This window comes from Brienomyrus brachyistius, unplaced genomic scaffold (assembly GCF_023856365.1).
Source record: "Brienomyrus brachyistius isolate T26 unplaced genomic scaffold, BBRACH_0.4 scaffold81, whole genome shotgun sequence".
NCBI classification, from domain to species: domain Eukaryota; kingdom Metazoa; phylum Chordata; class Actinopteri; order Osteoglossiformes; family Mormyridae; genus Brienomyrus; species Brienomyrus brachyistius.
The window spans coordinates 776,272-796,784 of record NW_026042356.1 but is presented as its reverse complement, the minus strand read 5'-3'; the positions used below and the strand labels follow the sequence as shown (position 1 = coordinate 796,784).

At 46.8% G+C, this 20,513-nt stretch overlaps 1 protein-coding gene across 50 annotated transcripts in view; it reads right to left on the bottom strand.

Annotated features, from left to right (window-relative positions):
* Positions 1-5,332: 5,332 nt before the first annotated feature.
* LOC125726955 (NACHT, LRR and PYD domains-containing protein 3-like) overlaps positions 5,333-20,513 on the bottom strand; it is a 143,498-nt gene continuing 128,317 nt past the window's right edge. For 48 of the 50 annotated variants that reach the window (XM_049003459.1, XM_049003486.1, XM_049003485.1 and 45 more), the window contains 4 exons: positions 17,024-17,197; positions 7,324-7,497; positions 7,163-7,209; positions 5,333-6,093 (listed from right to left, as the gene is read on the bottom strand). In XM_049003459.1, the coding sequence (XP_048859416.1) occupies positions 5,576-6,093; positions 7,163-7,209; positions 7,324-7,497; positions 17,024-17,197 (913 nt within the window). In that variant the 3' untranslated portion in view covers positions 5,333-5,575. The remainder of the gene's footprint in view (positions 6,094-7,162; positions 7,210-7,323; positions 7,498-17,023; positions 17,198-20,513) is intronic. The other 2 variants (XM_049003461.1, XM_049003462.1) reach the window with 2 other exon arrangements.

The following is a 20,513-nucleotide window of genomic DNA, read 5'->3' as shown; positions in this document are numbered from 1 at the left end:
ATTGTGTGCAGTGTAATAACCAGAGGAAACCTAGTAATCTACTCAAACATGTCTAGGTCTGATTTAGACATGGAGTAAAGGCAGGAGAAAATGTTATTTACTGACTCTCAAAGTGTTCTCTCATCGTTAACACTTTACCTGAGGGGCACAAATAATGTAGCATTATGCTGTTAATTATGGATTAATTAACCACAAAAAACGTCTTAGTGATCAGCTTGATTTTGTCCGTAAATATGGCCGCTGCACACACTGCACCTAACTGCTGCTGTCATGGATTTTTAAGGGTCGCCGGCAGGAAACGGCAACATCACGTTCATCTCAAACGGGGAAGTGCTGAACTTCAGCGGCGCGATTTCTGTTCCTGCAAAATATATGGATGATTTATGGCTCATAAAATTCTTGATTTTTTATTATGAAAGAACGTAAATGACTGCTAATTACAAACTGGAATAAATAGAAGTGTCCCGTTAAAATGGAGTCATCATGGTATTTAATAAATATCGCGCATAGATCCCCTTCCTTAAAATTTAATTCTGAACCTCTTATATTTAGTAATGTATGTTTTGTCTCCACCTAGTGGCCTCCCTGAAAAGTACACATTGTTTCCGGAAGGATCGCTTGTTCCGTGAATTGACGCGTCCAGTGGATGTAAGAAATCAGCTTGATAGAGAGACATTATAACTGACTGCAGTCACTGTAGAGAAGGTTAATCTGCAATAGATAATAAATTCAATGGTGAATTGTTAATGGATGGCTGTGTATATTCTTACATGTCTGGTATTAATAATAATGCATGAAGATAGATTTAATGGCTTTTGCTGGTCAGGGATGCGAGGGGGCAATGGACAGTATCTATCTGCGTCAGAAACGTGGGGGGGGGTTAGGGTGCCTGAACACCTGGGTTATTTTTCAGACATGGGCGTAAGCCAACCTTTTACAGTGGGGTGGGGGGCCACCTGCTACTTATGTTCGAAGGCAGTGTAAGCAAACCTTTTACAACGGGGTGGGGGGGCAAGGAGGCCTGGGCACCTGCCCCTTCTGTCCGACGGGGGCGTAAGCAGACCTATAACAGTGGGGTGGGGGCCCACCTGCTACTTCTGTTCAAAGACGATGTAAGCAAACCTTTTACAACAGGGTGGGGGGGGGGAAAGGGTGCTGGGGCACCTGCCCATTTTTTCAGACATGGGCGTAAGCAGAAATTTTACAGCAGGGTGGGGGGCAAGGACGCCTGGGCATCTACCCCTTCTGTCCGATGGGGGACGTAAGCAGACCAATTACAGAGGGGTGGGGGTGGCAAGGGGGCCTGGGCACCTGCCCCTTCTGTACGACGGGGGCATAAGCAGAGCTATCACAGTGGGGTGGGGGTGGCAAGGGGGCCTGGGCACCTGCCCCTTCTATAAGACGGAGGCGTAAGCAGACCTATTACAGAGGGGTGGGGGTGGCAAGGGGGCCTTGGCACCTGCCCCTTCTATCAGACGGGGTCGTAAGCAGACCAATTACAGTGGGGTGGGGGTGGCAAGGGGGCCTTGGCACCTGCCCCTTCTGTCCGACGGGGGCATAAGCAGAGCTATCACAGTGGGGTGGGGGTGGCAAGGGGGCCTAGGCACCTGCCCCTTCTATCAGACGGGGTCGTAAGCAGACCTATTACAGTGGGGTGGGGGTGGCAAGGGGGCCTGGGCACCTGCCCCTTCTATAAGACGGAGGCGTAAGCAGACCTATTACAGAGGGGTGGGGGTGGCAAGGGGGCCTAGGCACCTGCCCCTTCTATCAGACGGGGTCGTAAGCAGACCTATTACAGAGGGGTGGGGGTGGCAAGGGGGCCTAGGCACCTGCCCCTTCTATAAGACGGAGGCGTAAGCAGACCTATTACAGAGGGGTGGGGGTGGCAAGGGGGCCTTGGCACCTGCCCCTTCTGTCCGACGGGGGCATAAGCAGAGCTATCACAGTGGGGTGGGGGTGGCAAGGGGGCCTAGGCACCTGCCCCTTCTATCAGACGGGGTCGTAAGCAGACCTATTACAGTGGGGTGGGGGTGGCAAGGGGGCCTGGGCACCTGCCCCTTCTGTCCGACGGGGGCATAAGCAGAGCTATCACAGTGGGGTGGGGGTGGCAAGGGGGCCTAGGCACCTGCCCCTTCTATCAGACGGGGTCGTAAGCAGACCTATTACAGAGGGGTGGGGGTGGCAAGGGGGCCTGGGCACCTGCCCCTCCTGTCCAACGGGTGCGTAAGCAAACATTTCACAGTGGGGTTGGGGTGGCAAGGGTGTCTGGTCACCTGCCCCTCCTGTACGACGGGGGGGTAAGCAGACCTTTCACAGTGGGGTGGGGGTGGCAAGGGTCCCTGGGCACCTGCCCCTTCTATCAGACGGGGGCGTAAGCAGACCCTTCACAGTGGGGTTGGGGTGGCAAGGGTGTCTGGTCACCTGCCCCTCCTGTACGACGGGGGGGTAAGCAGACCTTTCACAGTGGGGTGGGGGTGGCAAGGGTCCCTGGGCACCTGGCCCTTCTGTCCGACTGGGGCGTAAGCAGACCTATTACAGAGGGGTGGGGGTGGCAAGGGGGCCTGGGCACCTGCCCCTTCTATTAGACGGGGCCGTAAGCAGACCTATTACAGAGGGGTGGGGGTGGCAAGGGTCCCTGGGCACCTGGCCCTTCTGTCCGACTGGGGCGTAAGCAGACCCATTACAGAAGTGTGGGGGTGGCAAGGGGGCCTGGGCACCTGCCCCTTCTGTCCGACGGGGGCATAAGCAGAGCTATCACAGTGGGGTGGGGGTGGCAAGGGGGCCTGGGCACCTGCTCCTAATATCTGACGGGGGCGTAAGCACACCTTTAACAGTGGGGTGGGGGTGGCAAGGGGGCCTGGGCACCTGCTCCTAATATCTGACGGGGGCGTAAGCAGACCTTTCATAGTGGGGAGGGGTGGCAAGAGGGCCTGGCTACCTGCCCCTCCTGTCCGACGGGGGCGTAAGCAGACATTTCTCAGTGGGGTGGGGGAGGCAAGGGTGCCTGGGCACCTGCCCCTTCTGTCCGAAGGGGGCATAAGCAAACATTTCACAGTGAGGTGGGGCTGGCAAGGGTGCCTGGGCAGCTGCGCCTTCTGTCCGACGGGGGGGTAAGCAGACCTTATACATAGGGGTGGGGGTGGCAAGGGGGCCTGGGCATCTGCCTCTTCTATCAGACGGGGTCGTAAGCAGACCAATTACAGAGGGGTGGGGGTGGCAAGGGGGCCTGGGCACCTGCCCCTTCTGTCCGATGGGGGCGTAAGCAGACCTATTACAGAGGGGTGGGGGTGGCAAGGGGGCCTGGGCACCTGCCCCTTCTGTCCGATGGGGGACGTAAACAGACCAATTACAGAGGGGTGGGGGTGGCAAGGGGCCCTGGGCACCTGCCCCTCCTGTCCGATGGGGGCGTAAGCAGACTTTTCACAGTGGGGTGGGGGTGGTAAGGGTGTCTGGTCACCTGCCCCTCCTGTACGACGGGGGGGTAAGAAGACCTTTCACAGTGGGGTGGGGGTGGCAAGGGTCCCTGGGCACCTGGCCCTTCTGTCCGACTGGGGCGTAAGCAGACCTATTACAGTGGGGTGGGGGTGGCAAGGGGCCCTGGGCACCTGCCCCTCCTGTCCGATGAGGGTGTAAGCAAACTTTTTACAGTGGGGTGGGGGTGGCAAGGGTGTCTGGGCACCTACCCCTCCTGTCCAACGGGTGCGTAAGCAAACATTTCACAGTGGGGTGGGGGTGGCAAGGGGGCCTGGGCACTTGCCCCTTCGATAAGACGGGGGCGTAAGCTGACCTATTACAGAGGGGTGGCAAGGGGGGCTGGGCACTTGCCCCTTCTATCAGACGGGGGCATAAGCAGAGCTATCACAGTGGGGTGGGGGTGGCAAGGGGGCCTGGGCACCTGCCCCTTCTGTCCGACGGGGGCATAAGCAGAGCTATCACAGTGGGGTGGGGGTGGCAAGGGGGCCTGGGCACCTGTCCCTTCTGTCCGACGGGGGCATAAGCAGAGCTATCACAGTGGGGTGGGGGTGGCAAGGGGGCCTGGGGACCTGCCCCTTCTATCAGACGGGGGCGTAAGCAGACCAATTACAGAGGGGTGGGGGTGGCAAGGGGGCCTGGGCACCTGCACCTTCTATTAGACGGGGCCGTAAGCAGACCCATTACAGAAGGGTGGGGGTGGCAAGGGGGCCTGGGCACCTGCCCCTCCTGTCCGATGAGGGTGTAAGCAAACATTTCACAGTGGGGTGGGGGTGGCAAGGGGGCCTGGGGACCTGCCCCTTCTATCCGACGGGGGCGTAAGCAGACCTATTACAGAGGGGTGGGGGTGGCAAGGGGGCCTGGGCACCTGCCCCTTCTGTCCGATGGGGGCCGTAAGTAGACCTATTTCAGAGGGGTGGGGGTGGCAAGGGTGCCTGGGCACCTGGCCCTTCTGTCCGACGGGGGCATAAGTAGACCTATTTCAGAGGGGTGGGGGTGGCAAGGGTGCCTGGGCACCTGGCCCTTCTGTCCGACGGGGGCATAAGTAGACCTATTTCAGAGGGGTGGGGGTGGCAAGGGGGCCTGGGCATCTGCCCCTTCTGTCCGACGGCGGCATAAGCAGACCCTTCACAGTGGGGTGGGGGTGGCATGGGTCCCTGGTCACCTGCCCCTCCTGTCCGACGGGGGTGTAACAAACATTTTACAGAGGGGTGGGGGTGGCAAGGGGGCGTGGGCAACTACCCCTCCTGTCCGACGGTGTCGTAATCAGACGTTTTATAATGGGGTGGGGGTGGCAAGGGGGCCTGGGCACCTGCCCCTTCTATCTGATGGGGGCGTAAGCAGACTTTTCACAGTGGGGTGGGGGTGGCAAGGGTCCCTAGGCACCTGCCCCTCCTGTCCGATGGGGGTGTAAGCAAACATTTCACAGTGGGGTGGGGGTGGCAAGGGGGCGTGGGCAACTACCCCTCCTGTCCGACGGTGTCGTAATCAGACGTTTTATAATGGGGTGGGGGTGGCAAGGCGGCCTGGGCACCTGCCCCTTCTGTCTGACGGGGGTGAAAGCAGACCCTTTACAGTACATTGGGGTGGGGGGTAATTATTTAATAAAACAAATTTCATTATTTAATCAAATATATAAATAATTTTATTTGCTTTAATCCACTGACCCAGAGCAGTAACAGGATATAATCATATTTTCCAGTGTTTTTCGTTTCTCTTATGTCTCCAGTTAAATAGTTATTTACACTGATTTACTCTAATTCTATTAGTAAAAAGTGAATTCATTTAATTTAATCCCCCAGACTGTGGTTTCATTATGTTACTCAGTCATGCTTTGGGTGACGCTGAACCAGGACATTAATAGGACAGAACAGAAAACCTTTATTGTCATTTTACAGGGAGGAAATACAGTAAATAGGCGTAAATATATAAAATGTACATATACAGGGGAGGGGGAAAGCCCCCCCCAATCAGGATTACATTTAGTTACATTTTAGTCAGAGAGAAAAACTTATTTTTGTCAAACATACATTTCAGAGCAAAAAGTATTATAAAGGTTAAAAAGCAGAGATTTGACCTTTTTGCCAGGAGAACCAGCAACACGTCACAGTGACACTGAGGAGTTATGAACATAAAACCCTGGATAGAGGGACTCAGTGAATGAGGAGGTGAGTCTGTACAGGGGGGTCAGTCCATCAGAGGAGACTCTGTAGAAGGACAGAGCACCAGCCCCCCAGTCCAGATACACTCCTACTCTGCGGGAGCCTGAGGGCCGTATGGGTATGAGAGTCTGTTTATAATTGTGCCAGACAGAGTAACTGTCAGGATCACAGCTCAGACACCATGACTTGTTATTGAATCCAAGCAGACAGTCATTCCCTTCTTTCCTCCTGATCCCTTTATAAGTGACTCCTATCCAGGCTCCATCTCCATCCCACTCAGCCTCCCAGTAACAGCGGCCAGTCAGACTCTCTCTGCACAGAACTTGGTGGATGTTGTCAAATCTCTCTGGATGATCAGGATATGGCTGCTCCTCTGCCCCCCGTGTCACCTTCCTGTTCCCCCCTGACAGAGACAGGAGTCTGTTTGCTGTGTTGGGGTCCAGCGTCAGCTGGCAGGAGTCTGTAGGCAGAAGGAAGAATTATTAATACCATCAGGCCGCCTGTACTTTATGTTTCTGTACAATATAAAAACAGCGCAGCTTCCCCGAACGAAGCGGGAACCGAAGTTTATGAAATAGCTCAGGAAATGTCGGACGGCGCGCGACGCCGGCGGGAAGAGCCGCCAAAATGCGGCGCGAGCTAAACTAACAGCGTAATTACGGGTAAATAAAATTACAAAGCGGCGACATTCATCGGACATATTCATCACAAGCATATTTACCACAAAACGGCACCAGATATTAATACTAAAAGTCAGTGTCTTTCCTTCTAACCGCTAAATCCGGCGCGTGCGGCGCCTTGCTGCTCTCTGTCTTTCTACAGGGAGCTTACATTTGAAAATGGCCATCAATAACAGAATATTTAAGTAATATTATTGCATATTTAACGTGATTTTTAATAAAGGTTTGGACCTGAATTCTGATACAAACGCCTCCGAAGACGATTTCGGCGCCGGAGTTGCGCTCCATGAGGATCCAGTATTTGCAGCGATTGTCTGACACGATCTTTAGTCCCGGCAAAACCGCTCTGAATGCATTTCACACGCATCGGCTTATTTCGGTGAAGCATGTCTACCGCGCTCGTGACTCTCAGACGTGGCACCGCTGCCTCGAGGCGTGAGCCCCGCATCTCACGCAGGCGTAATTTTTTTTAGCAGGGTGGGTCCGGAAATCTTATTAATGTTCATGAGCTAAGCCCTGCATGATTGGCTGGCTCATTAATATTTATGTACAAATAAGTGGCGGAAGTGCAAAAATGCTTGTAGCAGAGTATGTGTGTAAAGTGCAGATGTGCGGGAGTCAATTTGTTAGCAGTCCGGGTGTGAATCGATAGTGTTTTGGTGATGATTTCGATATTTTATTTCTCTCATTTGGATGTTGTCTAAAATGACACAGAAACTCACAGAAACACAAACATGGAAATCCATCTTCACACAGTGCAAAAAGCCATACTAATCACAAAACCTGTGTGAATACAACCATAACATAATATTGATGGTATTATTAATAAAAACATGCAAACGCACTTACATTTCTGTAAGCCTGGTCTGGTCCTGCACTCTCCACCATGATCCACACTACAGGAGAAGCAGAATGACATAGTCCTGCTGTATCCATTTATTTATTGGTGCCTCTTCTTCACATACATGCATAAGTATCTGTAGCGTGTCAGACACACACTCTGTACTCACTTCAGCTTCTCCAGTTTACAGCTGGGATCCTCCAGTACAGCAGAGAGCAGCTTCACTCCTGAGTCTCCTGGGTGATTGTAGCTCAGGTCCAGCTCTCTCAGGTGTGAGGGGTTTGACCTCAGAGCTGAAGCCAGGGAAGAACAGCCTTCTTCTGTGACTCTACAGCCTGACATCCTGCAGAGTGACAGACAAAAACTCCCCAATAAATAAGATCACCTCACCATTACAAGCATTATTTTTAAGTAAAAGTGACTCATCTAATAAATATTTCAATAATCACATGAAATTCACAACACTTTCCAAACATTTTAGAAGAACCTATTCTCCTCAGAACAAGGACCAGATGCAGTTGATATAGAATTATTTTTAAATAATCTAGACTTACTCATATTAACCAATGAAATAGCAGATACCCTTGATGCACCATTAACATCAGAAAAACATTTTTGGGATGTATTATCTCCACTCTTCAACAGACAAATAGAGAAATTAAACATACATCATAAATGAGAACAGCGACCATTATAGTGTTATTGAGACCTGATAAAGACCCAACACAACCCTCCAGTTACCGGCCATTACAGTGTTACTGAAACCTGATAAAGACCCAGCACAACCCTCCAGTTACCGGCCATTACAGTGTTATTGAGACCTGATAAAGACCCAACACAGCCCTCCAGTTACCGGCCATTACAGTGTTATTGAGACCTGATAAAGACCCAACACAGCCCTCCAGTTACCGGCCATTACAGTGTTATTGAGACCTGATAAAGACCGAACACAGCCCTCCAGTTACCGGCCACTCTCACTAATGAATACAGACTTCAAAATCATTACAAAAGCTCTCGCCACTCGATTACAGACAGTCATTCCTACTATAATCCATTCTGATCAGACAGACTTCATCAAGACAAGACATGCCTCAGACAACATCCATAGATTACTTAATTTAGTCAATACTACTCAGCATACCCACACTAAAACCATGATTATATCATTAGATGCAGAAACGGCATCTGACAGTTAGTTGGACATTTCTGTTTAATACGTTACATAGATTTGGTTTCGGAGAGTCGTTCACCCACTGGGTTAAAATACTGCACACCTCACCCAAAGCTACAGTGTCACAGATGGGATGACATCACCTGCATTCACACTCCGACGGGGAAGACGGCCTGCATGCCCACTCTCTCCTTCATTGTTTGCCATCTTCATAGAACCACTTGTGGCAGCAATATAACAGAACAGTGAAATAAACAGAATTCATACCAATAACTGAAAACAAAATTACGCTATGCAGACGATATCTTGCTGCTGGTACAAAACCCTCAACCCTCACTACATGAAATTAAAATTTTATTAATACTTTTTCAAAACTATCAAACTACATAATAAACTGGAAAAACCCACAATATTCTCACTGTCTGAAGATACCTGGGATTCTGCTGATCAGGATGGTCCATTTCACACCGGAAATATCCGGTACCTGGGTATCAACATCTCCGCCAGGCTGTCAGACTTGTTTACCCTCAACTACACCCCCTTACTCAAAACAATAGATTAATCTCCCACTCTCACTAATAGGACCCATTTCAACAATCAAAATAAAAATTCTGCTCCAGAATAATTTCTGAAATTTTTTTTCAAATTCTTAGCTCATTAATGTCACATTTTTACTGGAAAAACAAAAATGCAAAAATCAAACATTTCACAATTACAGAGAAATAAATCTCAAGGTGGATTACAAGTTTAGATTTTTCTTCATTATTACTTAGCAAATTAACTGCAGCACATAACTAACTGGTGACACTACAGCAGTAACAGCAGCTCATGGTTACAGCAGCAGCAGCTGTACTGTAAAAATCTCAGATGTGCAGATTTACATATAATATTTCATTAAAGAAGCATAACTGCTTCAACAATGCTGCCATTTCCACAACACTGACAGCGCAGTGGAGAGCCATTAAAATCACTAACTGCACTCTCAGACCCTGTAAATACACCCCAATCTGGAATAATCCGGATTTCCTACTTCACAATCTGTTGAATTCACACTGTTCACTATCACACATGAAAAAGCGATTATACATCTCCACCTCTTCAATAACAGTCATTCCATGACATTCGAAGACCTAATCCATAAATAGGGAGATGAGAATATGCAGTTTTTCTAATATTTACAAACTGATTCCAGCATCAAAACCAAAATGAGCCCAAACAAAAATACACTTAATCGTCCAAAGAGACAAAATTCTCCAAGTTAAAAATGAAAAGAAACTAACCTCTAAAATACATAAAGCTCTATCTGCGACAGATACTTTGATATTTGTACCAAAGGTTAATTGGAATAAGGACCTTAACTTTTCCCCCAGCTCTGATTTCAGGATGGAAGTCTGCAACAACATATTCATAGTGACAACAAACACCGGACTTCAGCTCAGTACAAAGTAATTCACAGAAAACATGTCACTCAATATAAAAAGTAGTCAGCATTGATACCTGCTCACAGTGCACCATGGGTGTCACAGATGATTATCTGCATGCTATGTGGGTCTGTATACCTGCTCACAGTGCACCATGGGTGTCACAGATGATTATCTGCATGCTATGTGGGCCTGTATACCTGCTCACAGTGCACCATGGGTGTCACAGATAATTATCTGCATGCTCTGTTGGCCTGTATACCTGCTCACAGTGCACCATGGGTGTCACAGATAATTACCTGCATTCTCTGTGGGCCTGTATACCCAACGTGCTCATAATCCATAGCACTCTTTTCCCTAGCAAATTTTCCCATTTGAAATAATAGAAACTCAGATGATTCGTTCCACAACCCAAAAATATTCATATAAAAATTATTAATACAAAATATAAAGTAAAAAAACAAAATACAAAGTAACCTGCACTTTACATTTGAAGGGAATCATGGAGGGTGTGAGGGAGATGAGAGAGAAGAGGAGGGTTATTTTCTAGAATGACTTTCACTGCAATCCGTTGGCTCACTGTAATCTTTTTATTTTTAGTGTGACTTTAAGAAGGAACCTATACAATGACAGCTTTGCCTCCTTTTCAATTTTGCAGAAATGTCAATAGCCACTATTGATACTCAGTCTATTACAGCATTCATTGCTCGCACTGCTACACCCTTATTCGGGTGTTGCTTTTATACTAAATTTTGATTATACAAGTGAGGTTTGAGACGATTACCCACAATCCCTCAGAGAGAGAGCGAGAGAGAGAAGAACCATCGGCTCAGTTGTGATCATGTGACGCTAGGCAGATGATTTGTTCGTCTTCAAACTAATCGTAAAACAAGTTACTTGAAATCTGAGGTTTGACTGTATACTTATTTCTCCAACTAGCAATTCTTCCAAACTGGAAATCAAAAAACACACTCACTGTAATCGTTGGACTAATCTAATGCCAGAATATATATCCATGGAAAAAATTACAGCCTTAGATAAAATTAGCATACTGCTGTTTGGGGAAAACTGGGAACCATTCTTACAGCATCTAACCCTGAACAAACAGCCAGGCTAATGCCACATGCATTTATATAAAGGCATTAAGCGTATAATCACAGTCCCTACACTCCTTACAGCATCTAACCCTGAACAAACAGCCAGGCTAATGCCACATGCATTTATATAAAGGCATTAAGCGTATAATCACAGTCCCTACACTCCTTACAGCATCTAACCCTGAACAAACAGCCAGGCTAATGTCACATGCATTTCTATAAAGACATTAAGCGTATAATCACAGTCCCTACACTCCTTACAGCATCTAACCCTGAACAAACAGCCAGACTAATGTCACATGCATTTCTATAAAGGCATTAAGCGTATAATCACAGTCCCTACACTCCTTACAGCATCTAACCCTGACCAAACAGCCAGGCTAATGTCACATGCATTTCTATAAAGGCATTAAGCATATAATCACAGTCCCTACACCCCTTACAGCATCTAACCCTGAACAATCAGCCAGGCTAATGCCACATGCATTTCTATAAAGGCATTAAGTGTATAATCTGAGGCTTAGTGTTAACTTGTTGTGTGTTTCCTCACCTTAAATAAATAAACAAATAAATAAATAAGATCACAAGTGGTACAGAGACAACTAACTGGACGATGTGGTTTTGTAAGCATATTTCATCGTAACAGTCTGCCATGTTGTGAATAGTTTAATCAACATGACTCATTTTATGAAGAAATAAAGGTAAAATGCCTTTATTTGATGTAGGAAGCGACACTGAAATAGGGGGTGTTTCATTCTCCGTCTCTCTGCTGCTTCCACATGCTTTACCTATATACGTGATCAGAAGAAAGTTCTGCTTTAGCAGTTGCGTTTTCTTTCCTTTCCCTTTGAAATAGCAAATAAATGCAAATAAAGGTTCACCTATAATGACATCCGTTTTGGTCATTATATTAGAAGCTTTCTACTACATGCCATTCTGATCATGTAATTAAGTGTAAAGATGCTTTCAAAACAAGTAAAAGACATAAAACATTAGCTGCTGTCACGCCCAGCTCGTACGATCCTCGTGTGTGCCACGCCCAGCTCGTACGATCCTCGTGTGTGCCACGCCCAGCTCGTACGATCCTCGTGTGTGCCACGCCCAGCTCGTACGATCCTCGTGTGTGCCACGCCCAGCTCGTACGATCCTCGTGTGTGCCACGCCCCCTGATTATCCACGTGTGCTTCCCCAATCATACCCAGCTGTGTCCGATTATTTTCGCCCAGTCCTGTGTATTTCAGTCCATGTCTTGCCTTAGTTCCTTGTCCGTCATTGATGTTAGTAGACGTCTGATGTTTCCTGCACCCCGTTTCCCAAATAAATCCCCATTTTCCCCGATTCTGCCTGCCTGCCTGCTTCCTGCCTGTTGCCTGCCTGAGCCATCAGCCCGTGTGCATTACCCACACAGCTGGATCGTGACAGCCGCGATGTGTGGTGCCGGTCAGGGAATTCAGGTTCTTTATTAAGCTATTCCACAGAATAGTGGAATTCCTGTGCGGATTGAAAAGTGTCTGGCTGTAGAACACTGGGCGTCCTCCGCTAGGGCTGGAAACCATATGATCTCCACTGTGGGGCCAGACATGACATTACAAAAACTTCAGTAATCAAGGCGCAGTATAGGTTAAAGATATTATCATAGTTCATAATTACTATAGTTTATATAGTAATTTATATAGTTTATATAGTTAATTGCATATGTACATATGTGTCTGTATAATGTTAAATATTGTTACATTTTATAATTATAGCATTATATAAATATTATTATTACTGATAATAATGTATTATAATAATAGAGCATAGGATATTATTATGGGGGCGGCATGGTGGTGCAGTGGTTAGCATTGTTGCCTCACAGCTCTGCGACCCGGGTTCGAGCCTCCGCCTGGGTCACATGTGTGTGGAGTTTGCATGTTCTCCCCATGTTGTCGTGGGGTTTTTCTCCGGGTACTCCGGTTTCCCCCCCACAGTCCCCACACTATTTCCAGCGATGGTGTCCTATGCCATATCCCCACTATTGGCCCATACAATACTGAATGCCTCATAACATTCCTGAATGCACTTCATGAGAGGCTGATCCCACCTGAGGGTAGAAGGCTGTTGAAGACTGGCATGCCACTCTTCATCATTATCTGGGATAATGTGGCATCTCACCACTCTCGCCTTGTCAGTGAGTGGTTTGCAGTACACCCTCGTATGATGATGCAGTTCTTCCCAGCATATTCCCCATTTCTGAATCTCATAGAGGAGTTCTTCAGTGCTTGGAGGTGGAAGGTGTATGATCACCATCCCTATGAGCAGATGCCCTTCCTGAATGCAATGACTGCTGCTGCCCAAGAAATAGGTGCAGAGGAATGTCATGGTTGGATAAGGCATGTAAGAAGGTTTTTCCCTCAGTGCAGGAGAGGATATTGAATGTGATGTGGATGAAGCCATGTGGCCCCATCGTCAAGACAGGAGAGACTGAGTATCAATAGTGGCTAATTCTTATACTGTAATAGACTGAATATCAATGGTGGCTATTTCTTATACTGTAATAGACTGAGTATCGATAGTGGCTATTTCTTATGCTGTAATAGACTGAGTATCAATAGTGGCTATTTCTTATGCTGTAATATACTGAGTATCAATAGTGGCTATTTCTTGTACTGTAATAGACTGAGTATCAATGGTGGCTATTTCTTATGCTGTAATAGACTGAGTATCAATAGTGGCTATTTCTTATGCTGTAATATACTGAGTATCAATAGTGGCTATTTCTTGTACTGTAATAGACTGAGTATCAATGGTGGCTATTTCTTATGCTGTAATATACTGAGTATCAATGGTGGCTATTTCTTATGCTGTAATATACTGAGTATCGATAGTGGCCATTTCTTATGCTGTAATAGACTGAGTATCGATAGTGGCTATTTCTTATGCTGTAATAGACTGAGTATCGATAGTGGCTATTTCTTATGCTGTAATATACTGAGTATCGATAGTGGCTATTTCTTATGCTGTAATAGACTAAGTATCAATAGTGGCTAATTCTTATGCTGTAATAGACTGAGTATCAATAGTGGCTATTTCTTATGCTGTAATAGACTAAGTATCAATAGTGGCTAATTCTTATGCTGTAATAGACTGAGTATCAATAGTGGCTATTTCTTATGCTGTAATAGACTGAGTATCAATAGTGGCTAATTCTTATGCTGTAATAGACTGAGTATCAATAGTGGCTATTTCTTATGCTGTAATATACCGAGTATCAATAGTGGCTATTTCTTATGCTGTAATAGACCGAATATCAATAGTGGCTATTTCTTATGCTGTAATAGACTGAGTATCAATGGTGGCTAATTCCTATGCTGTAATAGACTGAGTATCAATAGTGGCTATTTCTTATGCTGTAATATACTGAGTATCGATAGTGGCTATTTCTTATGCTGTAATAGACTGAATATCAATAGTGGCTATTTCATATGCTGTAATAGACTGAGTATCAATGGTGGCTAATTCTTATGCTGTAATAGACTGAATATCAATAGTGGCTATTTCTTATACTGTAATAGACTGAGTATCAATGGTGGCTATTTCTTATGCTGTAATATACTGAGTATCAATGGTGGCTATTTCTTATGCTGTAATAGACTGAGTATCAATAGTGGCTATTTCTTATGCTGTAATAGACTGAGTATCAATGGTGGCTATTTCTTATGCTGTAATAGACTGAGTATCGATAGTGGCTATTTCTTATGCTGTAATAGACTGAGTATCAATAGTGGCTATTTCTTATGCTGTAATAGATTGAGTATCAATAGTGGCTATTTCTTATGCTGTAATAGACTGAGTATCAATAGTGGCTATTTCTTATGCTGTAATAGATTTTTATACTTTACTGTAATAGAATTTATCTTTATTTTCTTAATTTCTTATACTCAGATGTTATTTATGTTTACGTGCATTTTCTGTAAAATTTACAGTATTTCAGTTTTTTTAAAAAAAGAATGTCAATGAATCAATGAATTTTGCATCAAAGCATTTTGGATTCTGGATCCAATTCTTTGCAAGAAGCCAAATTTGACGCAGTCTATGCAGAAAGATAACAGGTGGCACTGGCATGACAGCTATGTCATAATGACAAGCCATGGTGCACTGATTCGCACTGAGTGCTGTATTTTGTATTAGTCCATTGTGTAATTATTGATTGGAAAAGCTCATATACTTCTTTGCAAGTTGTGTTGTTTGAAGGCAAAGTTTGCTTTTGTTTCATATTTTAAATGTTTTAGCACAGTTAGAGCCTTTTGCAAACAAAATGTGTCTCTTTCACCACGAGTGCCACTGTTTGGGCCTGTGTGTTACCTGTTTTGAAAATGTGGAGTTTGAGTTTACTGCTGCATGAAAGCAAACTAGAAAAACTGTAATAATCCAGCCTACTGAGTTCTCTTTAGTAGCGTCGTGTCCGGACAGGAGAGGAGTTTCCAGCCCCACAGTAGAGACCCTCCTGGCCGAGTCTGCAGCCTTATCTTGGGGTGATTTATTTTATTAACCTAAAAGTGGATTTTCTGTGAGCGTATGGTGCAGAACAGATTCAGCTCAGCTAACCTTTTTTCATAAGATATTTCCCTATGACCAGGAATCATTCTTGTAGCCCTGCATTGAGCCCTTTCCAAGGCAGCAATGTCCTTTTTAAGGCATGCTGCCCAAACCTGCACACAATATTTGTATTAATATGAACCCACAGATGGTCACATAACTGGCCATGTCGCTCACATAGCATAGAATTAAACAAAAAATGTTCACTGTCCTCCTGTTACTGTAATGATTTGGAAATTGTGGTTGTTTGTCTCCACTACTCCCGGATTGGTGGAGCACCTCCAACTCCACCTAGCAGACATACCTGTGAGATGACTGAGGTATGGATTGATTCTGATCGTTTATGGACTAATCATCCCGAGATTCAAACACGTCGCCCACCGTGATTCACCCATATTATTGTTGTGCCACAGTTGAACTGCACTAACATGTTTTTTTCATTGATCATTTATATAACTTGTTTCTCACAAAACTGCTAGAACACCTATCTTGCCTTTCTCTGGAGAAATGGACGCTTATCTTGTCTCTCTCAGGGCAAAATGGAAAGTGTTGCCCAAAATTCTTCGTAACTGCAAGTGAAAACAGCCTCACAAAGAGCGCATCGCCTGGGGGGGGAGTCTGGCCACATGTTGGTCTCCTGACAGGACTGAAAGGGGCTCCCAAGTCCGTGTGTGAAGGTGGGTGATGATGGCACGTCATAGATTTCTGTATATTTCAATAAATATTTCTGAACAGATCAAAGCGAACCTGTTTGTTCCTTTGAAAGCCCTGCATCCTCCTCTCACATTAAAACAATATTCTAGGTGGGGTCTTAATAAGGAATTGTATAATATTATCATCACCTCCTTTGAATTAAACTCCACACACCTAGAGATGTAACCCAACACCCTATTGGCCTTTTTAATTGCTTCCCCACACTGGCTAGAGTAGGACATGGAAGCATCAACATACACACCGAGATCTTTCTCGTAATCAGCTACCTGTATTTCAGTGGAACCCATAAAATATCTGTACTTCATATTTCTGCTCCTTGCATGAATTACCTCACATTTATCTACGTTAAATTACATTTGTGGGGGACAACATCAAAGGTCTTCTGGAAATCTAAGTACTTTTTGTGATCAATTTCTCTTGTAGCTTCCTCAAAGAACTCAAGTAGATTAGTTGGACAGGATCTACCTCTCCTAAATCAATGCTGGCTAAAACATGGTGGAGGTTCTGTGATGTTGTGGGGCTGTTTTTCCTCCAAAAGCCCTGGAAACCTCGTTAGGGCACATGGCACTATGGACTCCATGAAATACCAGGACATTTTAAAACAAAATTTGGCTGCATCTCCCAGGAAACGAAAACTGGACGGTGATCATAAGCACATGTTGAAATCAACACAAAAATGGTCTGCTGATTATATGGTTAAATGGACGTTTCCTGCTTCACTGCTTAATTAAAACATGGATCGAGGGCTGATAAGATTGTGGGATATAAGGAAGCAGGATAAGAAAAAAGAAGCTGTTTGTGTTTGTTTATTATGTAACTGCTGAAATGCACTGTGGGTTTTCTTGCTATCCAGTTTGTTTTTTAAAAAAATGCATATTCTGTACTCACTTCAGCTTCTCCAGTTTACAGCTGGGTTCCTCCAGTACAGCAGAGAGCAGCTTCACTCCTGAATCCTGCAGGTCATTGTCACTCAGGTCCAGCTCTCTCAGGTGTGAGGGGTTTGACCTCAGAGCTGAAGCCAGGGAAGAACAGCCATCTTCTGTGACTCTACAGCCTGACAGCCTGAAGAAAGGAAATGAAAACACTGTTTTCTACAGCCGTCTATTTGCATGTAATTAACTGCATAAAGTGAAGGAGAGACCAGCAGCAGTGATCAGCTCTCAGGGGCTAAGTGGCTGCTTGTCTGCAAAGATGTACCTGTAACAAAGTGATCCTACACGACTCATTGAAGCTCAGCTTTTAATCTGACAACCTGAATCACAGTGAATTAACGGCCAGAAATGAGCATTTCATTTCCAAACCAAACCATCATCACGCTGGTGCACCTGTGACCCCCAGACACCGGCTGCTCCACGTTACCCTGCCTTCTGCTCCTTTTGTTCTGCTTTCTCTCCTCCCACCTCACCTGTGACCCCCAGACACCGGCTGCTCCACGTTACCCTGCCTTCCGCTCCTTTTGTTCTGCTTTCTCTCCTCCCACCTCACCTGTGACCCCCAGACACCGGCTGCTCCGCGTTACCCTGCCTTCCGCTCCTTTTGTTCCGCTTTCTCTCCTCCCACCTCGCCTGGGAACAGTGTTAACCACTGCACCACCATGTCGCCCCCTGACTGCCACCAGCTGCCCTAAACTTTCATCTTCCTGCTGTCATTTTTATTTTGAATAAAGTCTGTCTCACTGAGGCTTCAGTCCAGTCACCCATCACTGCCTGTACAGTATGTCCTTAAACTCATACCACATTACAATATAACTGCCCACTGTCTGAAACAACTGGAATTGTATTTTGAAACTTAAATTACAGTGAAAGTACAAATAAACAAGTTTCATGGTATGTGAGCCCAAACCTGAGGTCAGGCAGCAGCCTCAGTCTCCTCCTGTCTACCACCTTCCTCCCTCATCCACAGTTCTGTCCCAAGCAGACCCTGATGGCAGTGAGGATGAGGACTGGTAGAGATGTCAAGGGCAAGGAGACCAGACTGGGAAGATTAAACATCCAGAACCGTGAAGAGATCAGAGCTGGGAAATCACTGAGGATCTCCTCAAGGAGAGGGGTGTACAGAGTCTGCCGTGTTCTTGTGAAAAAGCTGGAACCTGCACTCTCCCCCTTTCTTTTTAACAAGCACTACTGGTGATGCCCAGAGACTCCAACTCTCCTCTATGACTCCATCTGCTAACAGCCCAGCTACCTGACGATCGATTTCTGCTCGTTTCTCCGGAGAGGAGTGATTGGGGGGTGATCACCCATCCTTATAGAGTGCTTTCCAAGTGCACTCCAGGGCGTGTTCTGTTTAGAAAGGATGAAGACATCGCTGAACTTGAGCAGCAGGGCCGATAGCTCCGCTTGTTACTGCACCGTAACAGGAGACTCATCTAATGGGACAGGAAGCGCCCGGAGTGAACAAACTCCAATCTCCTCCTTCCCAGTCTGGGAGAGAGACACGATATCAGAGTCCTCACTGGGGTAGAACTCCCCCATGTGTGACCCCTGCTTTAGTGTAACGGGTGCAGCTGTAGGGGTGAGCACACTGGCCAGCTTGACGCCGTCACTCGCACTGGACACTGTATGAGCTACCAGTCCTGTTGTGTCTGGCACACTGGACTCCAAATAGCCATTGAAATGAGCAGCTGTCAGTGTGCCTGCTGGGGAATGAAGGGCCACTGGGACCATGGCTTCACTCAACTGTCATAGTGGTCGCCAGTGACACACTGCAGCACTCCGGAAGTAACTCTCTGTTCCGTTGCAGGGGAACACTAATGTCCCATAACTGTAACATACCCCGGCTCAGGTCTAAGAGTGAATGGTTCCTGGTGAGGAATGCAGGCCCGAGGTGAAAAGTCACAGTAATAGTACCTGGAGTGTCCAACCTTTGTCCATTTACTGCACAGGAGTTAATGTAGCTTTTAGTCAGGGGGCGAATCCGTAGTGCCGAAACTGACAGGCGAAAATCAGCACTAATTAATGACACACAAGCCCCTGAGTCCACCAGGATATCTACGACAGTGCCGTCCACAGTCCCTTTCAGGTATGAAGTCTGCTGCTCACACTTATGAGTGTCTATCTCACATCCCCCAGCAGGAGTCTCCACGATCATGGGGCCCATATGAAGGTGAGCTGATTTCTGGGCCTCGGCACCAGCTGCTCTGTTTCCCTGCTGACTATTGTCATTAACTCGGCGTGGTGACAGAAATCGCACACCTCGCTTACTCTGCTCATCCTCCTGTCGAGAGCGCCAGCTTGATCAGGGGCTGCGTCCCCCACGGTGCTGCGATCGGCGGTCCTGCCACGGGCTGCCCCCTTCAGGTACCTGAGAATCGCGATCAGGAGAGCGCCCACCCCGTCTGTATGGTGCCCCCCCACTGCAGATCTCAGTCTGCGATTCTCTCATAAATCTCTTTAATCTCCTTCCTAAGGAATCGCACCTCCTCAGCAAGTCCATCATCTGCACATCCAAGACCATCGACTGTGGACAGCAGCATCATTGCTAATACGACGGCTGCTAGAAGGTGCACTCACATAGTCTATCTTCAGGGCTTCTCATGCAATGTCGCATCGTCCCGCTATCAGCAGAGCCTCCTCCAAATCTGTAGCCCCCTGCCCGAGGCACTTTGTCTTAAAAACGGGGTCCAGCCCACCGAGAAAGCACCTAAACTTCTCCTCCCACTGTGCCACACTTCCATAATCCGGAAAAGCCTCCTGCACCAACCGACTTATTCCAGCAGCATACAGGATACATCCAAGCTCTGACTGGGAGCACGCGATCGGGCAGAAAGCGAAGCTCTGAAGCACGACATAAACTCTTTTCGTCCATAAACTGTTTTTGTCCGAACGCCTCTTTAAGCTTCTCTTTAGACGTGGCGTAATCAGATTGCACTGCAGTGGGCAGGCTGTCCCATAACAGAAAAGCTGCCCCACTCAAGCAAGTCGGAAGAATTCGCACTAATTCATCATAATAGTCACGGCTACAGCCTGACGATGCCTTCACTGCCACGTCCAGCTGCCTCACCCAGCAGAGGAAACTTTGGCTCCCATCACCAGTAAAGGCAGAGGGCAAGTCGATTGTCATGTTCATTCTGTCGGTAGATCGACTGGGTTCTCCCCGGACAGACTTTAATGGATCCTCATCGCTGAGCCACATGTTGCGGGAAGCAATAGCAAGCTAACATCCATCCATTTTCCAAACCGCTTATCCTACTGAGTCACGGGGGGTCCGGAGCCTATCCCGGAAGCAATGGGCATGAGGCAGGGAACAACCCAGGATGGGGGGCCAGCCCATCGCAGGGCACACTCATACACCATTTACTCACACATGTACACCTACGGGCAATTTAGCAACTCCAATTAGCCTCAGCATGTCTTTGGACTGTGGGGGGAAACCGGAG